The sequence below is a fragment of the Dama dama genome, chromosome 33 (assembly GCF_033118175.1).
Source record: "Dama dama isolate Ldn47 chromosome 33, ASM3311817v1, whole genome shotgun sequence".
NCBI lineage: Eukaryota > Metazoa > Chordata > Mammalia > Artiodactyla > Cervidae > Dama > Dama dama.
In genome coordinates this window covers 28327188-28346548 of record NC_083713.1, presented here as the reverse complement: position 1 = coordinate 28346548, position 19361 = coordinate 28327188, and the positions used below count along the sequence as shown (strand labels likewise).

The 19361-nt window shown below is 36.8% G+C and overlaps 1 protein-coding gene across 1 annotated transcript in view; it reads right to left on the bottom strand.

Moving 5' to 3' along the window:
- The window catches only part of TLK1 (tousled like kinase 1), a 164901-nt gene that overhangs the window by 105820 nt on the left and 39720 nt on the right, over positions 1 to 19361 (bottom strand). The window contains exon 2 of the mRNA XM_061135624.1: positions 4733 to 4851. Coding sequence (XP_060991607.1) covers positions 4733 to 4851 — 119 coding nt within the window. The remainder of the gene's footprint in view (positions 1 to 4732; positions 4852 to 19361) is intronic.

Sequence of the window (19361 nt, the reverse complement as noted above, 5' to 3'; positions counted from 1 at the left end):
TAGTATGTGGAGAAAAGTAAAACCTGATCTTTATCAATATTATATAAAGATGAGGCCTCAATGGGCTAAAGAATAAATATAAAACTATAAAACAGAAGGAATTCTATTTGTGCCTCATGGGTGGGGAAGAAGAATTTCACTTTTAGAATACCATCAGAGTCCACTGGACCCAACTTTACCTTTCTGGCTTCTTTTTCAAGTCAGTTTGTAATAATTAATATTTCAGGACTTTTATTCTTGGAGACCATCCACAGAATAAAAATAGGAACTTATTTTTAATAGAATAAAACACATTCTACTTTGCAATTAATTACCAGATGTCCACCAGCTTTCATAAATCCAAAATACATTATGGGATCTTATTGATCTTATTTTTCCTATATTTTGTTATTATATCATAAAAAGAAGTCATTACTTATCATTGTTCATCAATTATTCAACTATGATGAAACAAAGAGAAGCCTCTAAAATAAAACAGAAGAATGCTGATATGATAGGCAGAATATTGGCTCCCCAGTGATGCCCATGCCCTAAACACCAGAATGTTATTGTATATGGCAAAAGGGACTCTGCAGATGTGATTAAGGATGAGAATTTTGAAATGGGGAAATTATACCAGATTATCCAGATTAGGGTGGGCCCAATCTTATCATATTAGCAATTAAAAGTGAAGAGCCCTTCTAGGATATGGTCCATTACATGTGATTGTCAAAGAAGAGTCAGAGAGATGCAACACTGCTGGCTCTGAACATGGAGGAAGGACACCACCAGTCAAGGAATGCAGGCAGCCTCTCACAGCTGGAAAAGGCATGGCGAACTGATCCTCCTTCAAGCCCCCAGAAAGACATGCAGCAACACAGACAGCTTCATTTTAGCCCAGTGAGACTTATGTCAGACTTCTGATGCTATAGAATTATAAGATAATAAATGTGTACTGTTTTTAGCATCTTCGTGATAATTTGCTATAGTAGAAAAACAATACAGATTTAATGCCTAAAAGGATGATGCAATAGTGAGATAAATTATAATCTTCCAGTTATTTTCTTTACCTCAAAGTACTGCATCATCTTTCAAAAACATATAAATGACTAAGAAACTATCTTTGGAGTCTGATTTTAGCTTTTATAGACTCCAGCTAATAAGAAATTTTTATTTTCCACTTAAGATGATCAAGAGAAGAAAATGACAGATGATAATTTATGACACAAATCAGAAAATAAATGTAAAGAGATAACAGCACCTGAAACTGATGATGGTGACAGTAAACATATAAATAAAATCTGAGTCTTCAAATGACAATATCCTAGATGAATTTTCTCAAATTCAAGAATCAGGGAACTGGACAATACATTTCTAAGGGGAGGAAAAAGGGAAACACGCTATTCTCATCCATTAATTCATTCAACTGAAGGACTTCATCATACAATGTTCTGCAACATAGAACCCGGGCCATTTTTAAACTAAAAGGATGCTTAACAATATCCTTCATCTTTTATAATGCTTGTGCACCAAGATTTACTTGATACAAAGAGATTTTTAAGTATGTTTAAATTCATATTAAAATTTCTAATAAAGTTGCTATTATTTTTTTTCTTATTGCTGAAAATTAGTAAAATAACAAAATATAAACATAGCAAAAAGGTCTGTTTGACCCAGACGGTTAATGGTGACCACTGTTTTTCTTAGTAAAACCAAAAGTTGGTATACTAAGGTATAGACCATAAAGCAAAAAAAATTAGTGAGTTTGAATACAACATCAAAGAGTTCTGTACCTTTATTTATGGTGGATACCATAAACAAAGTTAACAGACATGACAAAATGAAAGAAGTTATCTGCACTGTATGTAATCAACACGGAATATGTAGAATATACAAGGGACATATGAAAAACAGTGGCTCTAATAGTAAACAATCCACCTACAATACAGGAGACAAAAGAGACATGGGTTCGATCCCTGGGTGGAGAAAATCCCCTGGCAACCTACTCCAGTATCCTTGCCCAGAAAATTCCACGGACAGAGAAGTCTGGTGGGTTACATGGGGTAGCAAAGAGTCAGACATGATAAAGCGACTTAGCGCAGCACAGCAGCCCAGCGAGACTCACAGCACAGCAGCACAGCAAAATATACCTTCTGGGCTATCAAACATGAGGAATCTGGATGACGCCAAGGGTTTCTTGGATACAGAGATACAGAAATACTCTTGCACTCTGCTGAATGCAAATTAGTTTTATACAACCGTTATAAATAGCACACACTATTTATTCAATTTAAATCTATACATGTCCTATGCTCTATCAATTCTGCTGTTAGGAATATATCTTTAAAAAAATGTTTTACAAAGTCATAAAAGAGAACAGTAACAAGAAATTCACCACAATGTGAGGTAGCGGGGAGTTGGAGACAACCTGATATCTATCACTAGAAGCCGTAACAGATACACTATACAATTTACACAGCAGGTAGCAGCAGTGGATTACCGTACAGATAGGAACATATATGACAGGAACATGAGTTACAGGGACAAAGAAGAAACAAAAAGTATAAGGAAAGGTAAAAATTATGTAATGGGAGAAAGAGTGCATCTATCAAATTCATTTTTACTCTTGAAACCTATTATGCTATATTACAACATAAATACTCAAAATATAGTTATCAGTTCAGTTGCGCAGTAGTGTCTGACTCTGCGACCCCATGGACTGCAACACACCAGGCTCCCCTGTCCATCACCAACTCCCTCAGCTTGCTCAATCTCGTGTCCATCCAATCAGTGATGGCATCCAAACATCTTATCCTCTGTCATCCTCTTCTCCTCCTGACTTCAATCTTTCCCAGCATTAGGGTCTTTATCAATGAGTCAGTTCTTTACATCAGGTGGCCAAAATATTGGAGTTTCAACTTCAGTATCAGTCCTTCCATTGAATCCTCAGGACTGATTTCCTTTAGGATTGACTGGTTTGATCTCCTTGCAGTCCAAAGGACTCTCAAGAGTCTTTTCAAACACCACATTTCAAAAGCATAAATTCTTTAGTGCTCAGCTTTCCTTATAGTCCAACTCTCACATCCATATGTGACTGTTGGAAAAACCATAGCTTTGACTAGGTGGACCTTTGTTGGCAAAGTAATGTCTCTGATTTTTAATATGCTGCCTAGATTGGTCACAGCTTTTCCTCCAAGGAGCAAGCGTTTTTTAATTTCATGGCTACTGGCACCATCTGCAATGATTTTGGAGACCAAAAAAATAAAGTCTGTCACTATTTCCATTGTTTCCCCATCTATTTGCCATGAAGTGATGGGACCGGATGCCATGATCTTAGTTTTCTGAATGCTGAGTTTTAAGCCAACTTTTTCACTCTCCTCTTACTATCATCAAAAGGCTCTTTGGTTCTTCGCTTTCTGCCATAAACGTAATGTCATCTGCATATGTGAGGTTATTGATATTTCTCCCAACAATCTTGACTCCAGCCTGTGCTTCATCCAGCCTGGCATTTCGCATGATGTATTCTGCATATAAAGTAAATAAGCAGGGTGACAATATACAGCCTTGACATACTCCTTTCCCCATTTGGAACCACTCCATTCTTCCATATCCAGTTCTAACTGTTGCTTTCTGACCTGCATACAGATTTCTCAGGAGGCAGGTAAGGTGGTCTGGTATTCCCATCTCTTTAAGAATTTTCCACAGTTTGTTGTGATCCACACAGTCAAAGGCTTTGGCATAGTCAATAAAGCAGAAATAGATGCTTTTCTGGAACTCTCTTGCTTTTTCTATGATCCAACGGATACTGGCAATTTGATCTCTGGTTCCTCTGCCTCTTCTAAATCCAGCTTGAGCATCTGGAAGTTCACAGTTCACATACTGTTGAAGCCTGACTTAGAGAATTTTGAGCATTTCTTTCCTAGCGTGTGAGATGAGTGCAACTGTGAAGTAGTCTGAACATTCTTTGGCATTGCCTTTCTTTGGGATTGGAGTGATAACTAACCTTTTCCAGTCCCATGGTCACTGCTGATTTTTCCAAATTTGCTGGCATACTGAAAGCAACACTTTCACAGCATCATCTTTTAGGATCTGAAATAGCTCAACTGGAATTCCATCACCTCCACTAGCTTTGTTCATAGTGACGCTTCCTAAGGCCCACTTGACTTCGCATTCCATGACGTCTGGCTCTAGGTGAGTGATCACACCATCATGCTTATCTGGGTCATGAAGATCTCTTTTGTATAGTCCTGTGTATTCTTGCCACCTTTTCTTAATATCTTCTGCTTCTGTTAGGTCTATGCCATTTCTGTCCTTTATGCAGCCCATTGTTGCATGAAATGTTCCCTTGGTGTCTCTAACTTTCTTGAAGAGATCTCTAGTCTTCCCCATTCTATTGTTTTCCTCTATTTCTTTGCATCGATCACTGAGGAAGGCTTTCTTATCTCTCCTTGCTATTCTTTGGAACTCTGCATTCAGATGGGTATATCTTTCCTTTTCACCTTTGCCTTTAGCTTCTTTTCTTTTTTCAGCTATTTGTAAGGCCTCCTCAGACAACCATTTTGCCTTTTTGTAAAATGGTATGCAAAATATAGTATGCTATACTAGAAGTTAGATATAAAAACACTGGATTTTTTCCTATATATTATAAAAATAATAGTAAGTACTAACTTGCTGTTAAATATAAACCCTTTACAAAATATGCATACTTTAATACAAAGAAAAAATGTCAGATACAGATCACAACTTTACTCACTTTGGCTCCAACACTACAGCTGCCCGTGCTCCCCGTGCTCCCACTCGCAACTCCTGTAAACCTAGCTTCCAGTAATTCTTGCCTTCTTGGATCCAGACTGTGAAGCTCATCCATTGCACCTATTAAGACCAAAAATAAAAAAAAAAGCACACTTACATATGTATTTATATACTTACATCTAAAATATATTTATGTAATTAGCTATGACAAACCTAAACAGCATATTAAAAAGCAGAGACATCACTTTTCCAACAAAGGTTCATATAGTCAAAGCTATAGTTTTTCCAGTAGTCATGTATGGATGTGAGATTTGGATCATAAAGAAAGCTGAGTACTGAAGAATTAATGCTTTTGAACTGTGGTGCTGGAGAAGATTCTTGAGACTCCCTTGATCAAGGAGATCAAATCAGAAATCAACCCTGTATATTCATTGGAAGGACTGATACTGAACTGAAGCTCCAATACTTTGGTCACCTGATGTGAAGAGCCAACTCTTGGAAAAGATCCTGATGCTGGGAAAGATTGAGGGCAGGAGGAGAAGGGGATGACAGAGGATAAGATGGTTGGATGGCATCATGAACTCAATGGACAAGAGTTTGAGCAAACTCTGAGGGATAGTGAAGGACAGGGAAGCCTGATGTGCTGCAGCCCATCTGGTCGTAAAGAGATATGACTGAACAGCAACAATTAATTTAAATGTAAATATAAACTTAACAAATTCTAAAAGCAGATGAATGTAAGGACTTTAAAGGTTTTTATAATGTCCACAATTATTTATCAAAATAACCTATGGTGGATTTCCAACACTTTTCAACTGCAATCCACAGCAACAAATATATTTTCACCCAAATCAACACACACATACATACATTTTATATTAAAAGTTCCACAAATGTTTATTACTATATGCTGCGAGCGCCAATATTTTCTAGTCTATTCTAATCCATTAAAAAGGAAAAAATGCTGTTTGTGAGCTATTAATTTGATGAGCCATTAATGGACCCAAGTCCATAGTTTGAAAAAAGCACCACTTCTCATAATGTAATCTCCCTACTCTAAGCTTATACAGAATTTTCCTCTAAGTGGTAATTCTACTTAAACATTTTGCTTATATATAATTCATGACTTGGTTGTTTTGTTGTCATTTAGTTGCTAGGTCATGGTCCGACTCTTTTGCAACCCCACGGACTGCAGCCCGCCAGGCTCTCTGTCCACGGGATTTCCCAAGCAAGAATACTGGAGTTGGTTGCCATTTCCTTCTCCAGGAGATCGTTTGATCCCTGAATTGGATGTCTCCTGCTTGGCAGGTGGATTCTTTATCATTAAGCCACCTGGGAAGCGCTCAATTTGTGACTGACTGTATTTAAAACTGGGAAGATTCTTTTAACTGCCACATCCAAAGATTTTTTGGTACAATGCTTTTAGTTTCTAGCAGGTAGACACAACACACACACAAATATCAAGCAGATCACTGAGGTAACATCTATTATTAAACAATAACCCTGAGAATTAAAGAGGGGAAAATGAACTCCCTCATGTAATCTCAACTATGCAGACTAAAGCACCACAAATTCTAGTTAAAGTTCAACTAAACTCTTAAAAATCCTCTCTTCATGTCTGCTAATTCTCTACTGATAAAACTTTAGGAGTGACCTAAGTGAGTCAAAGGGAGGTGGAGGATATTATCAGAATCCAGAACCACATGTGGAACATTTTCAAACTACACAAGACCCCTTTCACACACCCTGATGTTTTTCTCCTAAAAGTTAAGAGCTATTCCTATAGTCCTTAACCCTTTAAAAAGTTCCCTCATTACTGTCCACCTTCATCTGGAAGGAGGGCTAGAGGGATAATGGCCACCCCTCCATGTTTATTAGCATTTCTGCACCTGTATATATCTTCCCTGTCCACTCTTCATTCTTCCATCTTAGACAAAAAGGTAGCTAAGTCCCCAAACCTAAAGCCTTCATTTCTTGCTTTTGATCCTATTCCTTCTTGATATTCAAGGAATTTTCCATTTGCACGTATTCCTGCTCTTCTGTGTATTTCTCCCCTCCCTGCCTCCTTCTGTCTCACATATGTCTTTAAAAAAAAAAAAAAAATTGAAGCTTGAATTTTGTGCAATTAATATCAGAAAATTTAATTATTTCCTTAAACTGGTGATTTACAACCCTAACTAGTTTTAGGTCCCTAGAATCTGGTTTCTATCGTAAGTATACTCCTGACAATGTGCTTTCAAGTATCACCAGTACCTCCTTTTTTCCCTGATCCTGCTACTACATCAGAAATAGTCACTGTCAGGGGCTTCTGTGGTCATCCAGTAGTTAAGCATCCACCTTGCACTGTGATACACCAGTTCAATCCCTGGTCCGGGAAGATCCCACATGCCACGGAGCAACTAAGCCCGTCTACCACAACTACAACTAGTCAGTCAGCATTCTACAGCCTACGAGCTGCAACTATTGAGCCAACATGCTGCAACTATGGAAGTCTGCATGCCTAGAGAAACCACTGCAATGAGAAGCCTGCACCCTGCAACAAAGAGTAGCCCCTGCCTGCCCCAACTAGAGAAGGCTTGTATGCAGCAATGAAGACACGCCACAAGCAAAAAATAAAATAAATCTTTAAAAAAAAAAAACATTGTCAGTTGGTTGATAGATATGAAAAACATTTTAAGTCTTTGATTTTTATCCATTTTCTTCATAATGATTTGAGAAGCAGAAATGTTTAATTTTGAAGTGAAAACATCTAATTTTTCTATTTATGGTTATTATCTTTCTATTACCAAGAAAACTTTGCATGTCCCAAAGTGAAAAAACATAATCTTTTTAAGTTTTATGTTTTTCCACTTAGGTCTATGATTTATCCTAAATTAATATTTGTATATGGTAGGGGGTCAGGATTTTTTCCCATATGCTTTTCCTGTTTTATTAATCATCACTTATCAAAAAACAGAAGCAGCAAAATTCTGCATTCACCAATAGTTCTGGCGGTTTTCTCAAAAGCAAAAAAAATATATATATATATATGGTACTAATATGAAGACAGACATGTAAACCAATGAATAAAATAGAGAGCCCAGAAATAAGAGTGCCAAGACCATTCCATGGCGGGAAACAGTCTTTTCAACAAACAGCATTGGAAAGACTGGATATCCACAAGCAAAAATGTTAAGTTGAACCGTTTCCTAACACCAAATACAAAAATTAACTCAAAATGGATCAAATACTTGAATATAAAGACCTGAAACTATAAAACTCATAGAAGAAAACAAGGGAAAATCTTCATGACACTGGATCTGGCAATGATTTCTTGGATATAAAAACAAAAGCTCAGCAACAAAAGAAAATATATGTAACTGGACTTTATCAAAATTAACTTCCCTGGTGGTCCAGTGGCTAATGTTCTAAGCTCCCAATGCAGGGGGCCAGGGTTCAATCCTTGGTCAGGGAACTAGATCCCATATCTGAGCTAAGAGCTGGCGCAGCTAAATAAATAAGTAAAAATAAAAAATTAAAAGCGTTTTTTAAAAAACTAAAACACTTCTGTGCATCAAAGTGAAACGTTGCGGCTGCGAGCCATGTGCTACACAGGATTCAAGACCTTTGGAGGAGAGGATTTCAATCCGGGGCCGAAGACGACGTTTGACACTCAGAGGTTTCTGCTAACAATTTTACTGCAGGTAAAACAGACAGAGAAAGCTTCTGACACACAGAAGGGGGCAGACAGAAGGCCCCACTGTTAGCAAGCTGCTGATCAGATGAGAGACACCTCAGGCTGAGGGGTCTCACCAGGCCCCCGTCTCACAACACGCATTTTTAAGATAGAATACTACAAGTTGTGTCATTCCGGTCCCCCCACCCCGCAAAAAAAAAAACAGAAAAAACAATTGACCTGAATACTGGTTTGTTGAGCCATTATCAGCCTAGGTTTGAGAAAAGAAAAAAAAAAAAGAAAAAGGTTAGTCACAGGCTGAACTAATTTGAAGGCAGACTGCAAAGCAAATACATAGTTTCATTAACACAGCTTAAGGAAAACATTTACCTAAGAAAAACCCACTGGTTAGCTCAAGGTTTGAGAAAAGTTCGGTTCAGGCAGAGCCAGGTATCCTCAACAGAGAAGGGAAAAAGCCTGCCACTTGTGGTGTATTTCTTCCTGGCACTTGGGAACTTCTGGTCTTCCTACCTGTTAACGCTCTCAAAAGGATACTATCAAGAAAGTAAGTGGGAGAAAACATCTGCAAGTCCTATGTCTCATAATGGACTGCTATCTAGAGATTGCAATGCGAGAAACCTGGGTTCAATCCCTGAGTTGGGAAGATCCCCTGGAGAAGGAAAAGGTTACCCACTCCAGTATTCTGGCCTGGAGAATTCCACTGACTATAGTCCATGAGTTGTGAAGATCTTCTTTGTACAGTTCTTCTGTGTATTCTTGCCACCTCTTCTTAGTATCTTCTGCTTCCATTAGGTCCCTACCATTTTTGTCCTTTATTGAGCCCACCTTTGCATGAAATGTTCCCTTGGTATCTCTAACTTTCTTGAAGAGATCTCTAGTCTTTCCAATTTTATTGTTTTCCTCTCTTTCTTTACATTGACCCCTGAGGAAGGCTTTCTTATCTCTCCTCACTATTCTTTGGAACTCTGCATTCAAATGGGTATATCTTTCCTTTTCTCCTTTGCTTTCCCCTTCTCTTCTATTCACAGCTATTTGTAAGGCCTTCTCAGACAGCCATTTCACTTTTTTACACTTCTTTTTCCTGGAGGTGGTCTTGATTCCTGTCTCCTGTACAATGTCACGAACCTCCGTCCATAGTTCAACAGGCACTCTGTCTATCAGATCTAGTCCCTTAAAGCTATTTCTCACTTCCACTGTATAGTCATAAGGGATTTGATTTAGGTCATACCTGAATGGTCTAGAGGTTTTCTCCACTTTCTTCAATTTCAGTCTGAATTTAGCAATAAGGAGTTCATGATCTGAGCCATAGTCAGCTCCTGGCCTTGTTTTTGCTGACTGTGTAGAGCTTCTCCATCTTTGGCTGCAAAGAATATAATCAATCTGATTTCAGTGTTGACAGTCTGGTGATGTCCATGTGTTGAGTCTTCTTTTGTGTTGTTGGAAGAGGGTGTTTGCTATGACAAGTGCGTTCTCTTGGCAGAACTCTATTAGCCTTTGGCCTGCTTCATTCTGTACTCCAAGACCAAATTTGCCTGTTACTCCAGGTGTTTCTTGACTTCCTACTTTTGCATTCCAGTCCCCTATAATGAAAAGGATATCTTTTTTTTGGTGTTAGTTCTAGAAGGTCTTCTGGGCTTCAAAGAACTATTCCACTTCAGTTTCTTCAGCGTTACTGGTCGGGGCACAGACTTGGATTACCGTGATACTGAATGGTTTGCCTTGGAAATGAACAGAGATCATTCTGTTGTTTTTGAGATTTCATCCAAGTACTGCATTTCGGACTCTTCTGTTGACTGTGATGGCTACTCCATAATCATCACGATGGTGTGATCACTCACCTAGAGCCAGACATCTTGGAATGTGAAATCAAGTGGGCCTTAGGAAGCATCACTACGAACAAAGCTAGTGGAGGTGATGGAATTCCAGTTGAGCTATTTCAAATCTTGAAAGATGATGCTGTCATGATACTACTCAATATGCCAGCAAATTTGGAAAACTCAGCAGTGGCCACAGGACGGGAAAAGGTCAGTTTTCATTCCAATCCCAAACAAAGGCAATGCCAAAGAATGCTCAAACTATCACACACTTGCACTCATCTCACACGCTAGTAAAGTAATGCTCAAAATTCTCCAAGCCAGGCTTCAGCAATACGTGAACCATGAACTTCCAGATGTTCAAGTTGGATTTAGAAAAGGCAAAGGAACCAGAGATCAAATTGCCAATATCTGCTGGATCATCAAAAAAACTAGAGAGTTCCAGAAAAACATCTATTTCTGCTTTATTGACTATGCCAAAGCCTTTGACTGTGTGGATCAGATTAAACTGTGGAAAATTCTTCAAGAGATGGGAATACCAGACCACCTGACCTGACTCTTGAGAAATCTGTATGGAGGTCAAGAAGCAACAGTTAGAACTGGACATGGAACAACAAACAGACTGGTTCCAAATAGAGAAAGAAGTACATCAAGGCTGTATATTGTCACACTGCTTATTTAACTCATATTACATCATAAGAAACGCTGGGCTGGAGGAAGCGTAAGCTGGAATCAAGATTGCCAGAAGAACTATCAATAACCTCAGATATGCAGATGACACCACCCTTATGGCAGAAAATGAAGAAGTACTAAAGAGCCTCTTGATGAAAATGAAAGAGGACAGTGAAAAAATTGGCTTAAAGCTCAACATTCAGAAAACTAAGATCATGGCATTCAGTCCCATCACTTCATGGCAAATAGATGGGGAAACAGTGGAAACAGTGGCTGACTTTATTTTTCTGGGCTCCAAAATCACTGCAGATGGTGACTGCCGCCATGAAATTAAAAGATGCTTACTCCTTGGAAGGAAAGTTAAGACCAATCTAGACAGCACATTAAAAGCAGAGATGTTACTTTGCCGACAAAGGTCCGTCTAGTCAAGGCTATGGTTTTTCCAGTGGTCATGTACAGATGTGAGAGTTGGACTGTGAAGAAAGCTGAGCACTGAAGAATTGATGCTTTTGAACTGTGGTGTTGGAGAAGACTCTTGAGACTCCCTTGGACAGCAAGGAGATCCAACCAGTCCATCCTAAAGGGGTGTTTTTAGTTTTTAGTCCTGGGTGTTCACTGGAAGGACTGATGTTGAAGCTGAAACTCCAATACTTTGGCCATCTGAGGCGAAGAGCTGACTCATTTGAAAAGATCCTGATGCTGGGAAAGACTGAGGGCAGGAGAAGGGGACAACAGAGGATGAGACGGTTGGATGGCATCACCGACTCAATGGACATGGGTTTCAGTGATCTCCAGAAGTTGGTGATGGACAGGGAGGCCTGGTGTGCTGCGGTTCATGGGTTCACAAAGAGTTGGACTCGACTGAGTGACTGAACTGAACTGAATAGTCCATGGGGTCGCAAAGAGTCAGACATGACTGAACAACTTTACCTTTCACTTTCCATCCAGAGTATATAAAGACATCCTACAATTCAACAACAAAAACAATCCAATTAAAAAATGGACAAAGAACTTGAATAGATACTTCTCCAAAGATGATATACATCTGCCCAACAGATTAAAGAAATGGACATCAAAATCACAATGAGATACCATTTCACACCCATTAGGATGGCCACCATCAAAAAAGAAAACAGAACAGAAGATAACAAGTGTTAGCAAGGATGTGGATAAGTTTGAACTCTTGTGTGTTGCTGGTGGGAATGTAAACTGGGGCAGTCACTATGGAAAATGGTATAGAAGTTCCTCAAAAAACATAATTTTAAGTTCCTTAAAAACATAATTATTACATGATCCAGAAAGTTTCACCTCTAAGTGTGTGGAGGTAGGTGTGAGTGAGCTTCACTCCCAAAGGAAGTGAAAGCAAAGACTCAAATTGATATTTGTACATCCATATTGATAGCATTATTATTAACAGCCAAAAGTAAAGAGTATGCACAGTGTCCATCAATGAATGAATGAATGCATTAATAAAATGTGGTATACACATAAAGTGAAATGAAATATTATTTGGTGTTAAAAATGAAGGAAATTTCCTTTCTACATTTGAAAGAAATTTAGGTTAGAACATAAATAAGTTCTGAAGACATTATGCTAAGTGAAATATGTGAAATATAAAAAGACAAATACTGTATGATTTTGTTTACACAAGATTCCTACAGTAGTCAAATTCACAGAGACAGAATGTAGATAGTGGATGCCAAGGGATGAGGGGCATGAGGGAATATGGAGGTAGTGTTTAATGGGTACAAAGGTTCACTTGGGGAAGATAAAGAAAGCTCTGGAGATGGTAGTCACTGAACTATGTATCTTAAAATGGTTAAAACGGTCCATCTTATTTATGCGTATTTTACAATTCTTAAAAATAATTTTAAAAAAGAAAAAATAAATTGGACTTGTCAAAAATTTGAATTGGCTAGCTTAAAAAAATTATTAAAAAGGCAAGCAAGAGATTGAGGGAAAATGTTTACAAAATATGTATGTGCTACACATACTATGGGCTTCCCTGTGGCTCAAATGGTAAAGAATTGCCCTGCAATACAAGAGACCTGGGTTCGATCCCTGGGTTGGGAAGATCCCCTTCAGAAAGGAATGGCTACCCACTCCAGTATTCTCGCCTGGAGAACCCCATGGACAGAGGAGCCTGGCGGACTACAGTCCATAGGTTGGCAGAGAGTCGGACATCACTGAGCGACTAACACTTTCACTTCACTCATACTATGTCCACTCTTTGGCTTGGAAACTGGCTGCTGGCCCAATGGAATTTAGCAGGGAAGAGAACATCAGTCCCTACCTTCGCACCAGCCACCAATGTGGTATTTTGCTTCCCACTGTTTCTGTTTCCTAAGATGTATAGCTTCCTTTCCCCTTCATGAGGTGCTAGAGGAAGCTATACAATCAAGGGAAAACAAAACAATTAGTTTCTAATTGAAAACCCTTACTGGGCTTCCCTGATTAAAGAATCCGCCTGCAATGTGCGAGACCTGGGCTCGATCCCTGGATTGAGAAGATCCCCTGGAGGAGGGCATGGCAACCCACTCCAGTATTCTTGCCTGGAGAATTCCCACGGACAAGGAGCCTGGTGGGCTACAGTCCATGGGGTTGCAAAGAGTTGAATAAACACACAGAAAACCCTTACTAGAGTTCCCAACCTCACTGCAGTCCTTAATACCTTCTAACAAGTTTCTGTGACATTTTAAAGAGTCAATATGTCCAAAAGCCCCTGGTATAACTCCTGGCACATAACATATGCTTAACAAATATTAGAATACCTGTCTAAAGATCTAACAAACGTGACTACTAGAGCTTTCCTTCTCAAAATGTATCCATTGATACCAACACCTGTTAACACCTCAGATGTGTAAAAAATGCAAAACCTTGGGTTCCAACCCAGACCTACCAAATCAGAATCCATATTTTAACAAGATCCTCAAAAAATTATGTACATCCAAGTTTGAGAAGCACTGCTATAGAACAGGGGATACCACAACTGTTATAAAGAGCTTGATCACAAGGTATTTTGGTCCTTGCAGGCCACTGGGCAAAATTATGAAGAGACTTATGTAACAAGAGAGAAAAGCCTCCTATACATTTTCTAATGATAAAATGTAAGGTATAATGATATCTGTATATAGTATTTTATAACAGATCAGTCTGTTAATGGAATGGAATTGGAAGGGGGGGCGAAGGAACATTCCATCTAATTCAAGTTTCCTATCATCAAAATATAAGCACTCCTCTGATAATGATGATCATATTTTATGGATTTATCTTTGAAAAAAATCTTTTCTAAAAAATAAGTACTGCCGTATGCTGATATTAACCCGGAAGCACATGATTTTAATTGAGCATATTCATTATTTCAAAGGCAGTTAGAGAAGTCTATTAGATTTTTCTTGTGATATTTGCCTTTCAGTATGTCATTACAGTGCAGATTAATCACTTCCAATTGAAGGTTAGATAGAAGTTCCTCAAGTGCACAATTAAATTGATTCTGAATTATGGAAACATTCTTTGCACTTGCATCAGTGTCTGAAAAAATGCTGCTGGAACTGTAGTTTGAGGTTGGAAAATATATTCAAGCAAATTCATGTGGGAATGAAGATCTCATTTTGACAGGATGAGAACTGTATAAAGCAGCTTGATGTTACTTGTAATTCAAACATCAGTTACCACTCAAAAGACTTTACTGCAGCTAAATTTCACAAATGAATGCTCTTATGTCTTGTAATTTTACATTAAATTCATTTAAAAATATTTTCAACTCCATAGAAAAAGTTAGTTTCCAAAATCAATCAGTATTTGATAATAGTGATTGAGGGCTGTCCTCTTTGTTCAGAAAAATCTCAAACTCAGTCCTAAAATCAAAAAACTGCAATAAAATGTTACCACTGCTAAGCCAGTCAGGATATTCAGCTTCTAACAAAAATGTGCACAGCTGGTGCTAGTTAAGTCCATGAGAACAAATTGAGTTCACTGTTGACAATACTGATTCTGTAACACGTAATAAACTCACATATGTTCAGCAAAGTACCTGCTGATGAACTGTACAATGAGTAACAGTAGGCTCTGAACACCTCACATTTTTACAAGCTTTGTGAGTGTGTCTAACTCAGCCTTTCCCTCTTTCACGCGTGTTTACCGTTACCAGCTGCAGCGCATCTGACCAGACTCCACAGCAGACTGTGCTCCGTGTTTTATCAACTCTGACAACACTTCTACCTGAAGCTTTCTACACAGGTTATTCACAGAGGCTGATTTTTCTGCCACTTCAAACTTGGTACTGATGCCTCAAATCAACAACTGAGTAACATCAATAAAATCTGTGGATTCATCAAGAGACACGGAAAACCACTCTAAATCTTTCGCCTTGTTTTTAAATTGACTATTGATATTGCTTCAAATGTCCTCAACTCTTAAATCAACCGTTCTTGCCAAAAAGTTAATAGTCTAAACCAGATTTATTTTCTCTGGACACATTTCTTTGACTGCTGCAATCAAACACAATTTAATTAACTCACCATCAGTAAACAGCTTTCTTTGCTTGGCTAATGAATGAGTTGCTCAGAAACTTATTTTGGCGGCAGCCTCATTTTCAACTTTTTATGAAGTTACACTGTAATGAAACGTTCCATTTTAAATGGACTGTTACTTTAAAAATTTTAGAGTTAAGAATGTTGTGATGTATGCTTAATCTAGTAATGTCAATATATACTCCATTCTTTACCACAGCTACAGTGTCACTGCAAAAGATAAGAACAATTTTTTGCTATCTAAGTCAGTAATAAAATAATACACGCTTCACCATGCCTTAAAAAGCACACCACTCAGAGTTCACTGTTCTCTATTTTCTTGTTCTGACATGATGGGTATGCATATATAAATATTGAAAATTTTATTTAAAAAAAAAGGAATATTACAGACTGGAAATACACATGGCACTCAAAATACTGTCAAGGTGTAACCGCAGCACTGAGATTCATAGTGAACCAAAGCAGTAGGAAGTAAAGAGAATGCCATACAGGATCTCTATCATAACTACTCAGCTTTGTCATTATAAAGTAAAAGCAACTGTTATTCCAATAAAATTTTATTCAAAGGTACTAAAATTTGAATTTCACATGTCACAAAATGTTAAGTCTTTTGATTATTTTTTTAATCAAGAGTCAGGTCATTTGCTGACTCCTGTTATAGATAACATGTTTCAAAAGTTTTAATCTTTCATGACATCAAACTGTCATTTCTGATACTTCCAAAATTTTGATCCTTATCATAAGAAGTGAGCTTTTTCTTAAGAATAGGTAATTTTACTATGATCCATTAAATTCTTCAATATACAATAAATGTTTATACTTTTGAAAAAGAAAAAATTACAGAAGATACTATAAAGACCATACCATCCTTAAAAGAAAACCCCATCCCAAAATACAACCACTTATCTCCTAGTTATGCTACTATTCTTACTAAACTGCTCCCCACAATCTATCATAAACCCAAAACTTCACATAAAATATATAACAAGAGATGTCACTACTCAAATTAGAGCTCAATCACATCATATTTTATGAAGAACAACTTTAAGAAAGCAACATAAACAAAACCACAATTTGACCCACTAGAGTCTGTCATGGTCCCTTCTAGTACATTTTCTCTTTCTCTCCCTCTCTTTCATACATACATTCCCAAACTCACTCAATACATGTTAATTACTATAAAAATACAGTCTCCAAAGGAGGTCATTCTGAAATAGGATACCTATATTTGGACATATTAGCAGCTCTGTTTGGTCAACACTACTTTATTTAGCACCTATTTTTAGAAAATGAATCAATTTTTCATTATGCCATTTTTACATGACCCAAACTCTTCATCTTCCTTAGCAGATGGTCCAGAAAAAAAAAAAAAAAATCTAGAAAGCATGTCTTCAAAAAGTTAAAACCAGAACATCAGTTAACAAAAAGTAAAAGAAATGAGTTTGTTCAATAAGACACTTTTAATATTAGATTCAACTGCTACTCAGCTATTACTTCACATTTTTTTAAATTCAAAACTTCCTTTACTGTGAAAATATTTTAATTCATTCTAGATTTTGTTACTTCTCATATTACATATGATAAGCTGATTTATACAGAACAGTAAAGTCTTTCTTCAATTAATACTTTTCACATTATGCCTGATAAGGCAGAGAACTGTAGATTAAAAATAGAAATATAATAAAGTTAGAAAAATTTTCAACAAGATAAAATATTCCATTTAAATCATTCCTTTTCATTAGTTTTTAAAATGCATTTGAAAGTACAGGAAACAAAAAGAATTCAACAAGTTTACACTGTTGAACACTCCAGAATTACTTTTGACTCATCTTTAAACATCCACTCTAGCATGGTTAATAAACAGAACATACCTATTTTCATATACAGTATCTTGTATCACGTATTTAATGGATATACTTATTATTTTTGTTGAATACACAGCATTCTATCATTTATTCCATTGTCTGATCCTCTATTTAAAATCAAACATTCTAATTTTGGGGCAGTTAAATAAACATGTTAAATGAGCTATCAGAAGAGTAGCCCGATTTATTTCCTAATAAACCTTCTCTCCCAGGAATCCAATGAAAATATCACCTACATTTTTATAATGATTCAAAATATTAACATTTGGACATTTAATCCATTTAAAATTTAACTGTATATATCCAGAATTTTTTCCAACAGTTAATAAATATAATTTCTCACAAATTCAACATTTCCTCACTGATTTGAAATACCTCTCTAGTCATGTATCACATTTCAATATAAACATGGATGTGTTTCTGTACTTAATTCAATTCTGTTCACTAAACTATTTCTGAACCATATGTATCTCCATCCTATCTCTCTACACATTGTATTTGTGTATTGTATATATACACATAAATATTTCACCTACAATGACTGAAAAAAGTAAGCATACAAAGCCAGATTCCTGAATCTATTCTATCGATTCAGTAACACAAGCCTGTGATATAGACAAAACAAGTCTGATCTAGAATCACTCCAAGTCAGATTAAAATGCCTTAAAGATAAGAGGTGAGATATTAAACACTTTAATTTATAACCCTTCCAGCAAAGGATTCAGACAACCCGAGACCAAATTTTAATATATGTACCTTGCATGAGAAGTAAGGCACAGAGTTTTTGTTTAAGCTTCTATATTGTCATGACCTTGGAGCATGAGAATAATTTAATTTTATTCTTATAAATAAAAAAAAGTCTGAGCGAATTTTTCTTTCATCAAAAATAAAACACACACACAGACAAGTTGTATTAAGTATGGTCAAGTCCCTTTCCCTCCCCATGTTTCAGCTTCTTTATGTATAAAATGGTGATAATATAAGTATATACCTTATAGTTGCTAAAGTAAAACAAGTTAATATGAAGAGTTTTGAACTATACCTGACACTAAGTAGTCAATAAATGTAAATATCTATGTATGCTAAAACACAAGTGCTAAGTAAACACTGCCATGTATAATGTATATAAGCTCTCTTCCAGCTTTTCCCCTTAAGTCAGAAGTTCCTGGTAGGTTGAATGGCATATACTTCAATGCCAATTTCTTTCATGTATTAATAACATAACTAACTCCTTTCCCTCTAGCTTAAAATAATTTACATTAAAAATCAATCTCTGAATAGCACTGAAACATGTATATTATCATATGTGAAATAGATCGCCAGTCCAGGTTCGATGCATGAGAGGCTGCTCAGGGCTGGTACACTGGGATGACCCTGAGGGATGGGATGGGGAGGGAGGTGGGAGGGAGGGTCAGGATGGGGAACACATGTACACCCATGGAGGATTCATGTGAATGTATGGTAAAAACTACCACAATACTGTATAGTAATTAGCCTCTAATTAAAATAAATTAAAAAATACATGTTAAAAAAATAAAAATCAATCTCTGCTTCCATTTATACACACACACACATATATATAATCTTAATACTAGTCTATTTTTCTATTTTACCATATACTTCTTTAAAAGATAAGGAGACTGAGACAATGAGAGACTAATGCCTTTTGTTAGAACTTACATCCACTCAACTAAGCATCCTTGTTCCAAAAAGAACAATCCAAAAGGAGGGGGTAAGAGTATGAGTGAGAAAGAGTGCATGCAGAGACAGCACGTGACTGCACATGTAAGAAGGAATATTCTCTAAAAATTACATCAGTCTACCATAATAATATAATGCATGTATATATTTTAATAAAATTTAAATTTCTTTACAAACTTAATTTCAACTTAACTTCAACTTTTATGCTAAAATTGATGAGTACTGAAGCTGCCTAATGGGTACATTAAGGTTCACTGCAATATTCACTCTACTTCAAGAAATTAGATTTTTCTCATAATAAAAAGGTAACTTTTATATTTTTCCACATTTTTGTGAAGAAATTTGTGTTTTAAGGGCATTTGCAAAGTTA